Source organism: Grammomys surdaster, unplaced genomic scaffold, assembly GCF_004785775.1.
Source record: "Grammomys surdaster isolate TR1022 unplaced genomic scaffold, NIH_TR_1.0 275, whole genome shotgun sequence".
Lineage (NCBI taxonomy): Eukaryota > Metazoa > Chordata > Mammalia > Rodentia > Muridae > Grammomys > Grammomys surdaster.
The window spans coordinates 1,321,577-1,340,199 of NW_021604716.1; the positions used below are offsets into that span (position 1 = coordinate 1,321,577).

The 18,623-nt window shown below is 45.8% G+C and overlaps 1 protein-coding gene across 2 annotated transcripts in view; it reads left to right on the plus strand.

The window, feature by feature from the left end:
- Rfx4 (regulatory factor X4) overlaps window positions 1-18,623 on the plus strand; it is a 132,269-nt gene that overhangs the window by 50,293 nt on the left and 63,353 nt on the right. Inside the window, exons 5-7 of one of the 2 annotated variants that reach the window (XM_028776974.1) lie at window positions 9,473-9,534; window positions 13,959-14,172; window positions 14,849-14,926. In XM_028776974.1, coding sequence (XP_028632807.1) covers window positions 9,473-9,534; window positions 13,959-14,172; window positions 14,849-14,926 — 354 coding nt within the window. Of the gene's footprint in view, window positions 1-9,472; window positions 9,535-12,178; window positions 12,274-13,958; window positions 14,173-14,848; window positions 14,927-18,623 lie in introns of those variants that run through there. The other variant, XM_028776976.1, reaches the window with a different exon arrangement.

Consider the following 18,623-nt stretch of genomic DNA (forward strand, 5'->3'; position numbering starts at 1 on the left):
TATAACACACCAAACACAAGCATAAACACCATTGTGCACAAAGATCTCTCCACTCCCCTTTCTTGACACGCTAGGAATGTCTTTAATGGCGAATGAAAGGAGAGTCATCCATTTATTCCTCCCGTTTTCAAATCCACATCATGGCCTGACTGGCTGCAGCAGCCTGCTGACTGGTGTCCCTGCTGCTGCCCGAGCCCCCTGCAGCCAGCCCTCTACTCAACAGCCACATGACTTTCAGTGGGAGCTGATCCCACCCCTTCCCTTCTGGTCCTCGAAGCTTTTCCCACGTCCCCGATGAAGGCAGAGAGTTTACGTGGGCCTACAGCCTCCTATGGTGTCTCCTGTGTCTCTTCCTCCCCTGCTTCATCCACACACCCCCACCCACTGCGGCCTGCCAATCTCCTTGAGCAGGGCCTTTGGAACCCTAGGTCCTTCACTCCCCCTCCCCGCCCCCACCGTCACCACTCAGATCTGTATTGTCACGGTCCTCAAATGGTATACAAAAGAGAGTCCCACCTCCACATTTCCCTCTCCCTGCACTTTGACCTCTAATGTGGCAAGTCTGTGGTTTAAGACAGTGTGGGTCATCTCTCTTTCACGTTGAGATGTTCGTTTCAGAACCGACGCTGTTTCTATTTTACCCAGCATAATTATCCTCAGGGCTTTACCCGATGTCCAGGTTGTAGCACACACTCAGTGAAAGCCTTTGAGACAGTCTAAGCCATGTTCCATTATCCAATAACTATGGTTATTGAGGCCATGCACTGCTGACCACGAGGAGGAGTCAAAGGACCCGAGGCTAGAGATTCTGTTCCCATAGAGTCTTAGGGGCCTAAGGTAGGCATTGATAAAGCTGAGTTGGCCATTTGTTTACACAGATCCTATGGAATGCTGGCGATGAGGCTCAAAAACTGAATGCTTGCCTAGAGTGTGTGAGCCCCTGGGTTTGTTCCCAGCACTGAATAAACGAGGTCAGGATTTGGGAAAGACACTAGTCAACAGATGTGAAGTCTTGCCCAGACAGAGTACATTCAAGGTGGAGTTTTATACATCATGGAGACAAAGGGAAATGATGCATTACGTTCCTGAAAATTACCATGAGAGTATATTGTAGATGTCCTCGATGCACAAGTGTGTGTGGTGATTTTTATCCTGACTTGCCTACTCTGCCTGTTTCATGATACATACATATTTCAGAGCCCCATTATCTTAGTCAGTGTTCTATTTCTGTGAAGAGACACCATGACCAAAGCAATTTTTATAAAAGAAAGCATTTAATTGGGGGTTTGCTTACAGTTTCAGGGGTTAGCCCATTATCATCACGGTTGGGAACATGGTGGTAGGCATGGCAGGCAGAAGCTGGAGAAGTAGTTGAGAGCTCCATCCTGCTCCACAGGAAGAGAAGTGGGGGAGGAGAGAGAGGAGGAGAGAGACTGGGTCCTGTCTTAGCTTTAGAAATCTCAAAGCCCACCCCCAATGATACACTTTCTCCAACAAGACCACGCCTCCTCATCCTTCTAATCCTTTCAAATAGCACTTCCTGATGAGTAAGCTTTCAAATACGTGAGCCTATGTGGGTCACTCTTATTCAAACCATGACAACCATATTGGGTGCCATATATGCATATGTTTTCCTTGGTCAGTTTAAAAGCAATCACACAATTGTGTTTGCCATTCAAGTGGCTCAGGGAGGATTTCTGAGAGGAAATAAGGTTAAAGTGAGACTTGAAGGGTTCATGAATATCAGTCAGATCAAGGGCATGAAGGAAGGTGCCAGACCATGAGAACAGCTATGGAACAATCCAGAGCAAGGGAGAGGGTAGTGACTCTGTGAAACCTGGAATCAGTTCCAGATGGCCAGAGCACAGGGTCAGGAGAGGTGAGTTGGAGTGAAGGAGGGGACCATGGGGGGAGCGTGGGAGGGCTGGGCTTTGTCCAGGGGCACCATGAGAAAGTGGTCACAGGGAAGCGTGGCTGGAAGCAGGGCAATGAGAGGATATGGCCCTAGAGATGGGCAGATGTGGGTAGAATCAGGATGTATTTGAAACTGAGGGAAGGTGGAGTGTTACCATAACTACAGGAGACAGATCACTCGGGGCTTGGCGGGGAAGACTCTGCCGCCATCAGGGAACTGAGAAGAACTCGGAGGAGCAGTGTGTGCATTGAGGAGCAAGGGCACAGCAGTGTAGGGTAGAGGAGGCCACAGGCTGAGGTAGAGAGGGAGCACCCTGAGAGGCCTTCAAGGAATGACACTTTGAGCAATCTAGAGTAGACAGAAATGGCATTCACATGAGAAAATTTAGAGAAATTCAGCTTGAATTAGCAGAAAGAGCTTCTGCTAAGGCAGGCAGTCCTGGAGGGTGTCAGAGGGTCCCCAGGACAGGCAAGGATCCGGCTTGTTCCTTCTGCAAACACATCTGGGAACTTCAAGTATCCAAACAGAATGACTCTATGTATGTGTGTATTTATGTGTTATGTGTAATTGTATATGTGTGTGTGGTGTGAGTATGTAAATATGTGTATGTGTAAGTGTGTATTTATGTGGTATGAGTGTGTATGTATGTGTGTGTGCATGTATGTGTGTGTGCATTCATGTATTTATGTGCATGCATATATGTGTGTTTTTGTATGTGTGTGTATGTGTGTGTGCATTCATGTTTTTAAGTGTGTATGTGTGTATATATGTATGTGCACATATATGTGCATTCATGTGTTTATGTGTGTATATGTGTATATGTGTGTGTGCATGTGTGTGCATTCATGTGTTTAAGTGTGTATGTATATATATGTGTGTGTGTGAATGTGTGTGTGCATTCATGTGTTTTATGTGTGTACATGTGTGCATACATATGTATGTGCATTCATGTGTTTATACGTATAGGTATATATGGTGTATATGTGTGTGTATATGTATGTGTGTGTGTGCGTGTGCATGCATGTGTGTACATGTGGATTGAACCCAGGGCTGTGTAAATGTGAGGCAAATGCTCCACCACTAAAAACTACATCTCCACCAGAATGGCTTCTGTTAATTGTGTTAATGACGCCTGTATTTTTATTAAGCAGAAATATTTACTCATCAGATGTACATCTTTTTGGATGTGGATAGATTCTGAATTATTGGACCATCCACTGGCATCACCATTCCCTTGGCTCTTTCTCACTTTCTGTGACCTCTTAGGGCAGGGAAATACAGATTTTGTCCCCAGCAGAGGACAAGAACTTCGCCAAGAGCATCAAAGTGAGGTGAGCAGAGGAGAAATCCTTATTGAAAAGTTGATGGGAACAAGAAATTATTCACTCCTCAAATACAATGTATGTGGGGAGAAGAGGAGGCAACAGAAAGGCAAAAGTTCACATTAAAGGAAGGCCAGGGGCCTGAGGATAGTTCCACTAAGGAGAAGGAGTGACGATGTGGAGAGTTGAGTCCAGAGTGTGAATGTTCCAGGCCTGCATCTTGGGAGCTGGTGGTTTGCTGAGGGTGGCTCAGCTCCTTGAGTTTCAGTTTGTCCATCTGTACAGGGGGAACAACAGTGGAGCCCAGTGCTGGTTTCCTGCTGGTTAGCAGAGATGGTGTATGCAACGTGACTATCAAGGTACCTGATCCAAGATGGAGTGGGCCTGACACCAAGCCCTGTTGTGTAGTCGCAACATACCATTCCGTTCTATAGGGAGCAGGTCAGGCAGCCTACACATCCTGAGAAAATGATTGGCTACTCTTTCACTCTGACTGCAACAACTTAACAGATGGAAGATGTTGTTGTGAAATGTACCTTACCATAGCCTTCCTCAGTGTTAGTTCTGATTGGGGAAGCCGTGGAACCTCTGGGAGACGGAGCCTCACTGGAGGAGGTGGGTCACTAAGGAAGTGGAACTAGTGGAACTTCTTGAGATTTTATTGCCCGACTCCATTTCCTGTTCACTCTCTTCCTGACCATCAGTGCCGTGGACTAGCTGCTTCCTGCTTCCACCATACCTTTCTCGTCATGATGTACAGTATGATCTCAACCTATAAACCAAATAAACCCTGCCTGATTACAATGTTTCTTGTCATGAATTTTGACCACAGAAATGAGAGAGGTAACTATAAGGCAAAATGTGTGGGGTGGAAAGATTGGAAAAGCCAGGATAGCAGGAAGTCTGCTGTGAGACCGTCACTCAGAAGGAGGAGAATCTCATGGGGTCCCAGGCCTACAAGGGCTCCAGACACTCATGACTTCCAAGTTAGGGAAAGTTAGCCTTTCCCAGGCACGAGCTCCCTGACCGCTTGTTCAGTACTAAGTGGTCAGCCCTCAAACCACATACATACAGAAACAAAACCAAAAATGGATTCTGCAGGTTAAATTTATATATTTGTGCATATGTTTATACCTCTGTCTGTCTGTCTGTCTGTCTGTCTCTATGTATGTAATGATAAAGAAAAAGAGACGATCAGTCTGAGGCTTGGAGGAGGGGCATGGGAAGGGTTGGAAGGAATGGACACAGAGGGAGAAAGTATTAGCTCATGGTTTTAGTGAAGTTTCGGCCCATCCCAGGGAGAAGGCATGGCAGCAGGCGTGTCTACTCCCCCTCCCTTACTGGCATGATCAGAACGGAGGAGGCGGAGGCGAGAGAGGGAAGGTGAAGTAGGAATGGCCGGGTGGGAGGAGGGGAGGGGTATGGGGCGGAGGCGGAGGGGGGGTAAAGGAGACCTCATGGAACAAGTGTGCACAAAGAGAAACAGACTTCTTGAGAGGTGGGCTTCATTTAGCAGCTCATTTAATCGGGGTGGGGGTGGGGGGTTAACAAAGGCTTTGTTTAATCCTTGAGGGAGTGGGTAGAAGCTTTTGGGGTGAATATCATCATTGGTTGGGGCTCAGGTACTGGGAATTCCTCATTTGCATGAGGAGGAATTCCAGGTGCTTGTTCAACACCTTATAAAGAGAGAGGAAGTTTAACCTCTAACCTGATGCCAGGATGTGCAGATCCAGGGCAGGGAGGGAGAGCCCTTCTTCTGCAGTCTCAGGATGATCTTTTCAGTCTTTTTGGGGTTAGGACATGCCTTGACCTCCTTTTTGCTCCAGGCTGGCTCCCACAGTCAGATAGCTTCTCAGCCCCACAGGGCACAAAGGTGAGCTTGGACTGGCAACTGTTCTCACTACGCAGACTAGGACATAGACCGAGATAGGCTGAGTCCAGGGAGCATAACCTTCAAAGGCTGCACCTAACGGCCTACTTATCCCAGATACGCCCTGCCTACTAAAGCTTCTAGAGCCTTTAAAATTGTACCACAAGCTGGCGACCAAGCATTTAAAATATGAAGCTGTGGTGGATATTTCAGGTTCAAACAATTATATCCAGTTCATAAGGAAAGTGACAGGGACTCAGAGAAAGACGGGGGAGCCCCCTGGGGATTGGTGACATCATGGTCATGAGCTTGACAGTCTAAGCCAAGAAAGCATCATGGTGACAGGAGCAGCATGAACTTGTAGTTTGGGGAACATCTGAGAGACGCTGGGTAGTGGACCAGAAGTGGGAATTCTTTTCCAGAGGGGGAAGAAAGGAACCTAGCATTTCCAACAAAACCACGGAATGATGACATGTGTCTTTTAGGTGGCTCCTCCTGAGGAGGCTGGGTGGGAGGCAGGACATCCTGTTGGGAGATGACATGGCTAGAGCAGAGATGAAAGGGACATAAAGAAGCAGCTGGCTCCCAGGGGAGAAGCACAGGTGGCAGAATCACTGGTGGGGGTGGGGGCAGGGGGATGGTGGTGACAGGAAAGACTGCCTACTTTCTTAGAAAAATAATCGCTAGGCATAAAGATGGTAAAGGCACCATCCTGATAGACAAGTTATTCCAAGTAAGCAAGAGAAACCATGAGCAATGGAGGGAACCATAGGTCAAACTGGTCAGTGAGTTCCCAGGCCCGTGTCATGACCAGACAAAGAATGACAAGGCCTTGGATGGTAGCTCATGTTGACTCATGGCGGTAGAACAAATGATTCTGGGAAGTCTGTCACTATGCCCCAGTGGCTTGTCAGTAGATGAGCCTGCAACCCTGTCTCTCCAGCCAAGGGTTTGCCTGTTTGTTCTGTGGATGTCGTTTGGGATACCATTAGCATAAACAGAGCTGGGGCCTTCAGAACCCAGCCAGTCTCCTAAGTCAACGGCTTAGCAACCAAACAAACCTGTACCGATTCCTTTTATTATCAGAGATGATTTACTGGGAACAGAAAATGGTTTGAAAGTGAAGCCACACTCTAACATCCTGGTCTCTCTTTGATGAATCTTGTGAGATTATCCTCAACATTTTTATCAACTAGGACTACTACTAATAAGAAACGTCTTTTCTTTCTTTGTGTAAACAGTTTAGGACAGCAGGGATCCCAGAGCCCTGCTTTTGTCCTATCCGCCACACAACCACCCTAGAGAATTCTCAGTTTAGGTCTCCACACGCTCCACTCATGCTTGTATCTTTACAAGCAAAAATTATAGCCGGAGTTTAATGCGTGTGATTCTACCTGGTATTTCCTCACACAGAGTTTTGATGCCATGACATATTAAGAGATTTTGTGACCATTCTTTATGGCTACATGAGTACTATTGAATGTGTATAGAACATGTATTAGCCAGTTCCCTGCCATGGGACATTCGTGGTATTTCTAATTTTTCTCTTACTAAAAGCCCCACATCTTCTGCATTCTTATTTTAGGATATTTTCTTAGAATCAATAGATCAGAAAATCTAAAGTGTTTAGTGGCTCCTGACATACACTGTGAAGCTTCTTTGGAGGAACAGCTGTCCTAATAGAATTCCTGGCAATCTGAGGATTCTAGTTGTACTACACAGACTTAAGCCGTTTATTACATTAGTTTAGCATATATGCACACGAATATGTGTGCACATATACACGCCACAGTGCACTTTCTATAGTGTGGGCCCTGGGGATTGAAGTGAGGTCATCAGGCTTGATGGCAAGCTGTTTATTCACTCACTGACACATCTTACTGGCCTTTTACTACAGCTTTCGATGGTATCAAATGTTTCCATTTTCATAGTATCTGCTAATATTAGTGGGCTCGCTGCTGTACCCATTTACGAAGAAGAAATTTCTCAGGGATAAACACAAGAGTAGCCCTGCTTTTTCCAAAGGGGGCTAGACCCCCTGTATCACTATTGTTATCTTGTCTACTTGCGTGGTTAGGAAACTCAGAACCCAGATCATGATCCTCTTCCAACCAGCATGAAGCCTTGACTCCGTATTTATGTTTCTCTTGTCACTCCTCTGCAGTCCTGGCTTATCTCTACCATCCAGGACTTAACCATCCTTAATATCTTTGCTCTATAGCTGGTCATGTGATGAGCCTCTGGAGGGGTTGGGTCACAGGCTGACACAAATGTGAGGGGATACAGCCATTAAACTGTAGTATAGGCTCAGATTGCATAACAGGGTTTCAAGAGCCGTGTCGCTGACACAGGCTCTGATACTGCACTTTACTCAGGTCTTCATATACATAGCAAGCACTTTTCCAAGTAAGCCTTTTGTCTCATTTCTCTCCCAAAGTGGTCCTATGATATTTTTGCAGAAGATTCTCCGAGCATCCTTTGCGCTCTTTCCTCCTCCACTCTGAGATGAGGCAAGGCTGCCTGTCTATTCTCCACCTTGAAGTTACTCAACTCCCTAAGTGCAAAAATGGACAGTCTTCACACTGCCCGCTCAAAGATCTCAGTATCCCGCTATCTGTTCACTTTTTTCCATCCTGCTGAACTGACGCTAGTTTAATTGGCGACACCATCAGCTGTCCCTCTGATTAAGGACAGACTACATGACTCCCTAGTCTTCAGACATCACAGAGGGAAAGCAAGGCACACAAAGATTGAGTGTGCTGAGTTTAAACAACTAACAGGCTCCTGGTGCCTGTTTATTGCACAGATGAGTTAAGTTAGTCAAAGCACCAGTGTGGGTGAAAAACATTGCCAGTGTAATGAAAAGAACCCTATCTCTAAAGAAAGCTGAGGCTTGCACCCAGCCAGTGGGGATACAGGCATAGCATCTCTTTGGGCAGGACACTGTGCAGCCTGACCATGAATGTCTGCTGAGCACTTAGCCAGCAGGGAAGTATACCTGGAGGATTCTGAGTAAGCCTAAAATTGAAAGCTTCTGAGGAATGAAATGAGCCAGAGCCATCAGGAGAGTCTAAAACTCATGTATTGAGCATGTACTAAGCACTGGGCTCTACATCATCTATTCACATCCTTCACCCCCAGACAGACAGACAGACAGACAGACACACACACACAAATTTCACAAAGATTCTTTAAGGTAGAGGTTCTTATCATTTCTATTTTAAAGTTTTTTATTTTTAAGGATGAGTATGCATGGGCATCTGTGGGTGGGTATGTGCACATGAGTGCAGGTGCTTGCAGAGACCAGAAGGGGGCGTTGGGTCCCTTGGAGCTATGGACTGCCAGACGTGGGAATCAAACTCAGATCCTTCTGCAAGAGCAGCACATACTCTTAACAGTTGAGCCATCTCTCCAGCCCCTCATTCCCATTTTGTAAATAGGGATGTGCCCTGTGAAATGTAAATGCATCCACCTCACAAGTGGCCCAGCCAAGATATAATCCAGGTCCCCTAGTTCCCCTGCCACCACACAAACTTTCCATTATGTCACCTCTCCAAAAACACCATCTCAGTAAACACCAATGAAGGCAGATCCCCCCCCCCCCGACTTCTTTCAGGAGTATGATTGTCCTAGGCCGCAGTAGTTACAATAGTCTCCTCTGGGCAGGGACCAGAACCTTATCTTTTCAGTCCACAGCAAGACCAAGCTTTCCCAAGTCCCAGCCCTGAGCAAGCAAGGTCTTTGCTCTCGCACACTCTACATCCAAGTAGCAAGAGACCCAGTCAGTACTCAGTGGGGAAGTGCCCTGGTTGTTCTCAGATAGAAGCCTTACAGTAGAACCTGGAGACAGCGAGAGACAACTGTTGCTACTGGACACTAGTTGGTTTCAGAAGGCCTCTGAGCAGGGGCATCTTGCTCAGAAGCCCCAAATGGAGATGGAAGCAAGCCTGTGAAATGTGGGTGAACTTGCATTCTCGTAGGGGGATGTGAGATGGAAAGAGGCCAGCTCATAGGGACCAAAGCGGTGTGGTACACAAGGACTAGTTACAGGGCCGAAGGTGAGTTTGGCTGCAAGTATGATGGCAGTCTCAAGGGGAAATAATATATTTTAAAGCATCCTGGGCTTTCCTGTGCTGTGACTAAGAGGGGATAAAGAAAGCCCAGCGAGATCTCCAGTGAGCTCCTCAGGGTCTGAGCCCCACAACTGTCAGTGTGCTAGCCACTTGCCCCTCCCCCAGCCCAGCACCAGGAGTCTGCTCCAGAGTGTTCTCAAAGACTCCTAGCCAGTCATTGCACCAGCACCCGCTTGCTTCCCTGTCAGTCCTATACCCTGATGGGTAATCTGCTCTTGTGTCGCCCTTACAGATCATAAGGCAGCAGTTTCCTCAGCTAACCACCAGAAGGCTTGGGACCCGAGGACAGTCAAAGTAAGTATCCAACAGCCATGCTGCCCTCACAGCGTCCATCACTGGACCCTGAGGCCAGAGCCCAGGATGGCTGTCAGAGCATGGTCTACAGGCCTGTGGGGAGGTCTGTGCCTGAGGGGCGGAAGTATGGAGGACAGAGAGTAAGCCTGGCCATCCAAAAGCCAGCTGGGACCTTTGGGCCAGCTGCTCGATGCCATCTGACTCTGTGCCACCTTGTCCTCAGTTGTCCTTTGTAAAGCAATCTTTGCATATCTCCAAGGAGTCCTGTGATCCCTCAGACCCTTTCCAGGTTGCTCAGAGTGTTCAATGAAATAACCTCTGCTCTGAGAGTATACAGTGGGCCAGAGGCACAAACCAGCTCCAACAACATGGACGATGGGCAGGTGGTTTCTCCCGGTGCCTTGGTGGTTTCTTCCAGCCTGCCAACACTTGCTGGGACAGGAGTCCTGCTCTGTAAGCTCAAACTCAGCACAGTCGTCTTGCCTGGACCCCTCACATGAGATCATTGTCCTGAACCATCATGCCTGGCATGCCAGGAACATTCTGATACATAAGACAGACAGGAAAAGAAGACCTATGTTTCACATGATAGCAGAGAGTAAGAAAAGAGAAGAGGCATGGGGAGAACTTTTTGAGGAGCTGATGCTAAAGAGGAAGCCTGTGAGGATTCCTGTCACCCAGGTGTGTATCAGAAAGGGGGATTCAGCCAGTCCTACTACATCAAAGACACGCAGGAGTTGCCTCTCAGGATAGTTTGGAAACTTCTAAGGGTCAGGAAGTTTCCCTTGGAAGAAGGAGGTGGCCACACAAGTTTGGCCACCCCCAGTTCAACAGCTCCCTTTCCTGGGAGTCTTCTAAGAACCTTTATTATGCTAATGTGCACCTTGACTCCACTAGAGGGTGCCTTCTTCTTATGCAGCATTCTAGACCTTTGACAGCCATGAGCAGGCAGCACAATGAGCCAGCAAACACAGAAACCTCTTCAAAAAGAAGGAACATCACATCTCCATATAGGCCGCAGAAGTCATGTCTGGGCAGAGGGGGTAGAGTCAGAGTTGTTGGGGGGTGGAAGCACACTGTTACCCCAAGAGACAGAGCTCCCCACCATGCTCATGCTGGCCCCTGAGCAAGGCAAGGGAGGAAAACAGATGATCAAAGTGGGGAAAACCCTGTTATGGTAAAGTCTGAAAACAAGACTGTGTGTGTGTCTGTATCTATGTGTATGTCTGCATGTATTCGTGTGTGTATCTGTATATGTTTGTGTGTGTCTGTGTCTAGGTGTATGTGTGCCTGTGTGTGTCTCTATATGTGCGTATAGGTGTCTGTCTGTGTCTATGTGTGTGCCTGTGTGTATCTATTGTCTATATGTGTCTGTGTCTCTGTGTATGTCTGTGTCTATATGAGTGTGTGTGTGTGTGTATCAGAAGCTCTTGAGAGAAGTTCCTAAGGACTGTCCAGAAAAATTTTGAACAAAGGACATCTTGAGATGATTTCTCAATGATTTATTTCCCAGGGTGACTACACTGAAGAACTAACTACCTAACTTCATTTATAAAGAAAACCTGGTGTTTTGTTTAAAAGCAAGGTTGCAACATCAGTAAGGATAATATACAAAAATCAGATTTTTAAAAATTGTTTGCTGGTGATCAGAAGTTGATAATTCAAAATCTTGGTCGAACCAGATTTGAGCCATGCAAGGTGACATCTTCCAATCTTCTCAGGATTTTGGAGTCTGAGGCAGGAGTGTGAGGCCATATGTTACAAGACCAGCCACCTGAGTTACATACACAGCAAGACCTTGTTAGGGTGGGGCAGGCTGAATAAAAAGAGGCTGAATAAATAGAAACATATGGAAATTTTTGTCTAGCCTGTGGTCTTTGGAAAACCACTGGCTCCAGTCCTCAATTTCTGATTTCTAAGGAGAATAGGAATGGTAGAAAAAGTTGGTAAATGTGGAGAACCAGAAAGGTTAGAAAGCATGCACTTGGAGAATGGTCCTCTCTGAGAGAGCCTGTCTTTCTGTTCGTCTTTTCTTTAACCTACATGGTAGCAAGCTGGGCAGCATCCATTTTTAAAGTTCTGCACACACAGAGCCATATTCTACCATCTCCACGAGGATTCACATGTTCAGCCAATCTAAAGGCAATGGGATGTTTCAAGCTGCAAACAAGTCTCCATCCTGCAGCATAGCCTCTCAAAATCCCTTAGCAAATGCACTCCTATAGATGAAACAGAGGCATGTCTGGTGAGGAGTGTTGACTCTCTCTCCAGAACCTAACTAGTAAAACCAAGATGGGACCAGACCAGAATAGTAGCTTTCCTATAATTGCAGATGTCAGCAACATGCATAGATGAACCAGGAAATAAATTGTTCTATCTTATAGTAATGTAACTATCTCATAATGTCATATTAAGTTAAGACTGTCTTAACCTTAAGTTATAAGGAACATTTTAAAGCTAAGGAGGTATGCTATATAACTGTCTTTCCACCACAAGGTACCTCTGTGAGTCCCTGGAACCAGCCCCTCCCCCACAGATTGCCCACAGATGGAAAGGCAGTTATGTGACAGTTGGGAAGTAGAAGGCCCAGACAGTAGATATTAGCTCAACACAAAGAACTTTCTGGTAACTACATCGGCTGAAAATGAACTGGGCTGCCTTCGGAGGGCCTGAGTTCTTCATCCCAGGAGGCATGCAGATGGAGGCAAGCTGCCCACTGGGCAGAAATTTCACAGAATGGTACCAGCAGGAAGGGGGCTGTGAAAGGGAAGGTTACACGCACCCATCTCTCTCTCCCCGTGAACACCTTTCCCAAAACTCAAAATACTTCCCTGTACCCATCGCCATGTATCTGGATAGAGAAAAGTAGCTGACGTGTTGCTCAGTGTTTCTGAAAGTGAGGCCCATAACTACCACAGCATCGCCACTGCACTGTGAAACCCCACCCTAGATGCAGGAAATCGGAATCTTGGGGGTCAGGATGCTGCCGTGTGCACTGTGGGTGATTCTTATTGTTAATAAAGCTTGGGAATCACTGGCTAAGGTGCAAAGCCCATTAGAAGTTCAGATCCTGACTCTGCTGCCTCCTCACTGGGTGACTGGGTGCATCACTTAAATTCTCTAGAAGATAGTTTCCTTGTTTGTAAAATGTGACGCCTGAGATATTTCTAGCCTCATGGGGGATTTTGTGAGAGAAGATTTTGTGTGTCAAGTCCTTCTTGCCATGGACCTCGAGCTGGTGAGCCTGGCCTCACAGTAGCTTATGCTGTTCATTTCAAGGCTGATTCATGCTTCATTCTCAGATGTTCTGACTCAGTGTGTTCTGGGAAGGGGCCTAGGAATCTGCACGTTTATTAAACTCCAAAAGTAATTCTGATGCACACGTCCTGTTTACGGTTAGCACTGCACAGTGGCTGTGTAGGCAAACAGACTGGTCTACAGCCTGTTCTTGCCTGAAATTGGTCTATACCCTCGAGCACATTGCTTGATTTCCCCCCTTTTCCATTTTCTCGTCTTTAGGATGACTGCAACAATCCTTAATTTCATTTTCAAATTAGCGTGAATAAAGTACTTTGCAAAGTGCGCAGAACTTAAGTACTCAGTAGATAGTTAGCTGAAGTACAAAACACCCCACCACCTCCTCCTCCACCAGACGTAGCTTCCTTCTTTCCCTCCAGGTGTAAATGGAAGTGTGTCTGTGATTATTATACCCATTGTGAGTTTAAAAAGTCTGGTCTTTGGCAATTAGGGTCAAGTGAGGCAGTAGATGAATCTTTTTAAAATTAAAGTTTCTGCTGGGTGTGGGGGCACATACCTTTGATCTTAGCACTTGGGAGACAGAGTCTCTGAAGTGGAAGTCTGGGAGTTTTGAGGCTAGCATGGTCTAAACAGCAAGTTCCAGGCCAGTCAGGGTTACACAGTCAAACCTAGTCTCCAAATTTATAATAATAAAATTTAAAAATTTTTAAATGTAGCTCTTTGAAGCTAGCCTTTACTGAAGAAGATAATCCTAGCCAGGTAAGGTTTTATTGTTGATGTATGGACACAAACTGCTCCTCGGTTCTCACAGAGATGAACACTCAAACGTTAGGCACTTATGGAAAGGTATTTGCTAGACATTCAAGATCAGGTACAAATGGAACATTTCTCATCCCTCTTTTGCTTTGCAAAGTATTTGACTTAACATTTTCTGTAGGAGGCAATTTTAGTTATTTTTACCTGCCTGATTGATGGCTGGCAACATGGAACTTTGGCTTAATTGTAGATTTCAGAGATGTCAAGCCTTATAGAAGAGTTAACTCTTTTAGCCCCAGGTTTGGATATGTCCAGTCATGCTTGGCTTTGGACAACATTCTCCAACCCAAGAAATAGTCATCTAATACTGAGTCATGTGGACCCCATCTGTCTCTTTCTTGGTTGCCCAGGTACCATTACTATGGCATAGCGGTGAAGGAAAGCTCCCAGTACTATGATGTGATGTATTCAAAGAAAGGAGCTGCCTGGGTGAGTGAGACAGGCAAGAGAGAGGTGACCAAACAGACGGTGGCATATTCTCCCCGGTCCAAGCTTGGGACATTGCTGCCAGACTTTCCAAACGTCAAAGACCTAAACCTGCCAGCCAGTCTTCCTGAGGAGAAGGTAACCTCATCTGAAGCAATTGCCGGGGTGACTGTCTCTCTCTCTGTGTCTCTGCCTCTCTCTGTCTCTGTTTCTCTCTCTCTCTCTCTCTCTCTCTCTCTCTCTCTCTCTCTCCCTCTCTCCCTCTCTCCCTCTCTCCCTCTCTCCCTCCTCTCTCCCTCTCTCTCATAGATTTCAGAGAATTCATAGACACCAAATGCCTATGGTAACTTCTGTAGAAGCATTTATACAAATGATACACTGGCTTCTATCTTGTTTTTATTTTATTTTTTTAGTATCTTAGCCATAAGGAAAATTTAGTCCCTTCAGCCCTACCATACCATATGCTAAGCACGCTACAGTGTACTGGGCACATGAGTGTAAAGACCATGTTATTTTTTGATTTTCCAGGAACCCAAGAGTCTCAAGGTGCAAGATGGGAGCAGAGTAAAACCAGTGCTTTTGTAGTGCAGGGTGGTGCTTGGGTGCCATCTGAGCACAGAGCAGGGAGCCAAGAGTCAGGTCATAGCACATCACTTAAGGGCTACAATTCCCGTTCAGGTCTTTCAGGATGCACAGATAGTGGGTAAAGTCCATCCCGCCAGTGGAATAAATGGTGTTAACATTGAAATTCCCAGGGCAGCCACACTGAACACTAACGTCTTCCTTTATCGTTGATCCTCCACTCGCCCCGCAGGTCTCCACCTTTATTATGATGTACAGAACACACTGTCAGAGAATACTGGACACTGTAATAAGAGCCAACTTTGATGAGGTAGGTCGGTGGCATTAAGCTGTGAATATTCTATTAAGATGTTATATTTCATCCCCACTCTTTACTTTAAGAGCTCCCACCAGGTGCAGGGCTTGGTGTCTAGAAGCCCTTGGTAGCCTTGGTCCACTTACCTTCACAGTGATGCTACAAGCCAGGTACTGCTACCAATCCTATCTTACAGAGGTCAGGTGGTGGTGGTTTTCCCTTGATTTAACTATAGAATGACACATACTAGAAAGGCCATCCTGCCAGCCTATTAGCATGCCTACAAGTATGGATTCCGAGAAGCTAAATAATCCTGAGTTTCAACCTTTTCCTGAGATCATCCCTATTGGTTTTGGAGTGATTACTGTCTCTCCTCCCTCAAGGCCTGGTTTCCGTTTCCACCACATTCCATCAGTATAGCCGCTTTATCTCTGCTTTAGAAATGCTGCATTCAAGAAAAAGAACAGAAATGGGGAAGCAAATGAAAACTGTGGCATTTCTGTAATGAGAGAGATGCTAAAATCCTCTTCCCCTAAAAGCCATCCACCTCACCTTCCAGACCAGAGACCTCAATGATTAAAAACAGCATCTTTCAGCTAGAAACTGTGGCGGTGGTGGCAGCAGCAGCACCTGGGGGTTGGATCTGGATGTTCAATTAGAGAAAAGAGAACTTGGTGCTAAACGAGTTACAAAACCTAGTCACTACTGGAAAATAGCTCAGAGGTACCTTTTGTATGAAGCTTGTCGGGCTGTGTATATACTGTGCCTTTCCTGTCTCCTGCATCATAGACACTGCACCATAAGAGATCGGGCCATGTATGGTGTCTTTACCATCTCCTTCCACATAGAGACTGCACCACAAAAGATGGTCATGTGTTGGTAAAAAACAGACTGGTCTTCCTTCTCTAAAATGTCCTTTAAATTCTCCCAAATTACTGAAGTGGCCATTTCTGTGATTTTTGTTTGTTTGGTCAGTTTTGTTTTTTGAGGAAAGGTTTTACTGTGTAACTCTGGCTGCCCTGGAACTTAATCCATAGGCCAGGCTGGCCTTGAACTCAGTTTAAAAATTGCTGAAATCAGCAAGTAATGAGTTACAGACAGTAAAGACAACACTAGCTGCTACAACAAATGAGCCCCAAAGTCTTAACTTCCTGGAAGCTTTTCCCTTACTCATACAACAATCTAATATAGCTTCTCTTTAGCTGGGAGAGTGATGGCTAGGTATGGTTTAGGGGCCCAGGCTTCTTGTACTGTACGTTCTGGGGCTGCAGGGTCCTGTTGTGCAGCCCATGGGTCCAGTGAAGGGACCACAAGGAAGGCACGCCTGTTCTTCACTTTGTCATCTTAGAAATAGAACACATCACTGTGTGGGACTGGCAAAACTGGGCTCTGTCTTGTTTGCCACATGATTGAGAGATATGCATGCACCCCCACAGCTGCTGTGACTGTCTTCCTTCACGAGCAACTCTATTCAACTCAGAACTCATTCACGCCATGCTAGTTCCTTTCCATCCAACGCTTAGTGGTTATCCAATGTTGCCATATGGTATTTACTAATTTTAGAGAGATATGCAATACACACAAACTGACTCAGAGAACAGGAAAGGCGTGCAAATCTGAGAGTCGAACGTGGAACATACAGGGGTTCAGGAGCTTCATGAAAGAAGAAACACAAGGCCTGGCTCTACAGTGCAAGTATTCATTTCTCAGCCAAGAAGACAAACCAGCAGCAATCTGATACACATGATCAGTAGGAGAGGAGATAAGGCTTATCAACCGTAAATGCTTGTACAAATGCTTGCAATTATTAGATACCCAGTCACCCAGAGAAGAAAGAGACTTGTCCAAGGTCACACAGCTGGTGTGTGACCAAAGCTGTGATTAATCCTTTTGCTACCTGACACCTTTAGTTTAATGTTCTTTCTACTGCCCTGGCAAGGGTATCAGCTGGCAGCCTTTAAGGTGGCTAAGCAAGACTGGGTTCAGTCCACCCAGCTAAAACACAATGAAGGGGGCAATGGCTTTCTTCCTCAGCTGAGAAAAATGCCCCAAGTATCACAGTAACCCCCGTAGGAAGGGACCTTATCCGTCTCCTTCAATGCTTGTTCTAGCTGTCTATATTCTTAGGCTCCCAGTTCATATTGGTTTGTTGTATAACTGGGTGTTTGGATTAGTAGATACGTGATGGCTGAACAGATAGATGCAATTCATGTAGAACATTGCCAAGCAAGTATATGACCCACAAATTCACATGTAGGGGACTCCTTCCCAGGCAGTATAGCACAATGAGCCGGGGAGTCCCAAAGTCCCATGTTTGAGTCCCCAAGCCTTCATTTACTATCCTGTGATTTTGACCCAAAGCATTTTCTGCCTCTGAGCCTTTCTAATGTTGCCCCAAAGTTTGGCAATTATAATGATGTCATAGCAAAATTAGAGTATATATTAAATAGTGTATGTAAAGTGTCCAAGTTTGTACGGGGACATAATAGATGACAGGCATATTAGGAAGTCGCTTTACTGAGCATTTTCCAGTGCCATGCCAATTGATCACTCAACTGCAAGTCATTAGCTGTCTATCTACATGTTGTCAGTGTATTAGCAATAAACTAAATACAGATGTGGAAAAGAGATAAGAAATAATCTTGTTCAAGTGTTCTTTTTAAGATGTAGGGTCTGGAGAGCTGGCTCAGTGGTTAAGAATACTTGTTGTTGCTGCAAAGGACTGAAGTTTGAACCCCAGCACCTACACAGAGGTTCACCACATCCTCCAGCACCAGGCATGCACGTGATAGACAGACATACATACAGGCAAAACTCATACACATAAAATAATAAAAATGAGAACAATTAAAAATCCGATGCTCCCCTGATCCGAAAGAAGGGATGAAAGTACAGGAGACTGGATGGATAGTCCAGAAAGCTGGCGTCAAATGACCGTGCTTAACCATTTTCCCAATCCTTTCACTGTAATTGTATGTAAAGGGTGAGGAGAGCTTACCAGAATTCCTCCTGTCATCTAATAATAAGCTCCACTTATCCAGTGCCTACACAGTGCCAGGCATTTTACATAAGTCATCCTAATAATAGGTAGAAGCCATTGTATCCATCTTAAAGGGGCTGCTGGCCCTTACACACTTAGTCCTGAGCATAAGATCTGATTGACTTGATTTAATATGGCTAACCCAGAGCTCTTAATTCCATGCCCTAAGTCTGTTTGCTCCAAGTTTGACATTGCCATGACCCACTGCCCTACATTTCTATGACCCTCTGCCCTACATTGCTATGACCCTCTGACTGACCACTCAAGCCATGAACCTCAGCTCTTCATTTCCCCTCCCTTCCTACCCAGGCCACAGAAAGGTCAGGGCAGCTTTCCATCCTGAACAGACATGCTGTCTGTATCCCATTTCACAGCTGGCCTCCAGGTCTCAACACTTATATTCATCCCATTCTCCTTCCTTTTCCTTCTCAAAGGGCTGGGAACCATGGGACATTCAATGACATAAAACTGAGAAGGAAGGGAGGGTTATCACTGGATAGAGCATTTGATACAATAACCACCAGGAACTTGGGGACTGACAAGGGTTCCTTGTGTGTCTTGAGCAGACTTTTGACAGACAGATGTCTGCTAACATCTCTCAATAGATTTGCTTTATCCTACACAGCAGCTGACCTTTTCCAGATGTTTTGCTGGAAGCTGACAGCTAGTAGA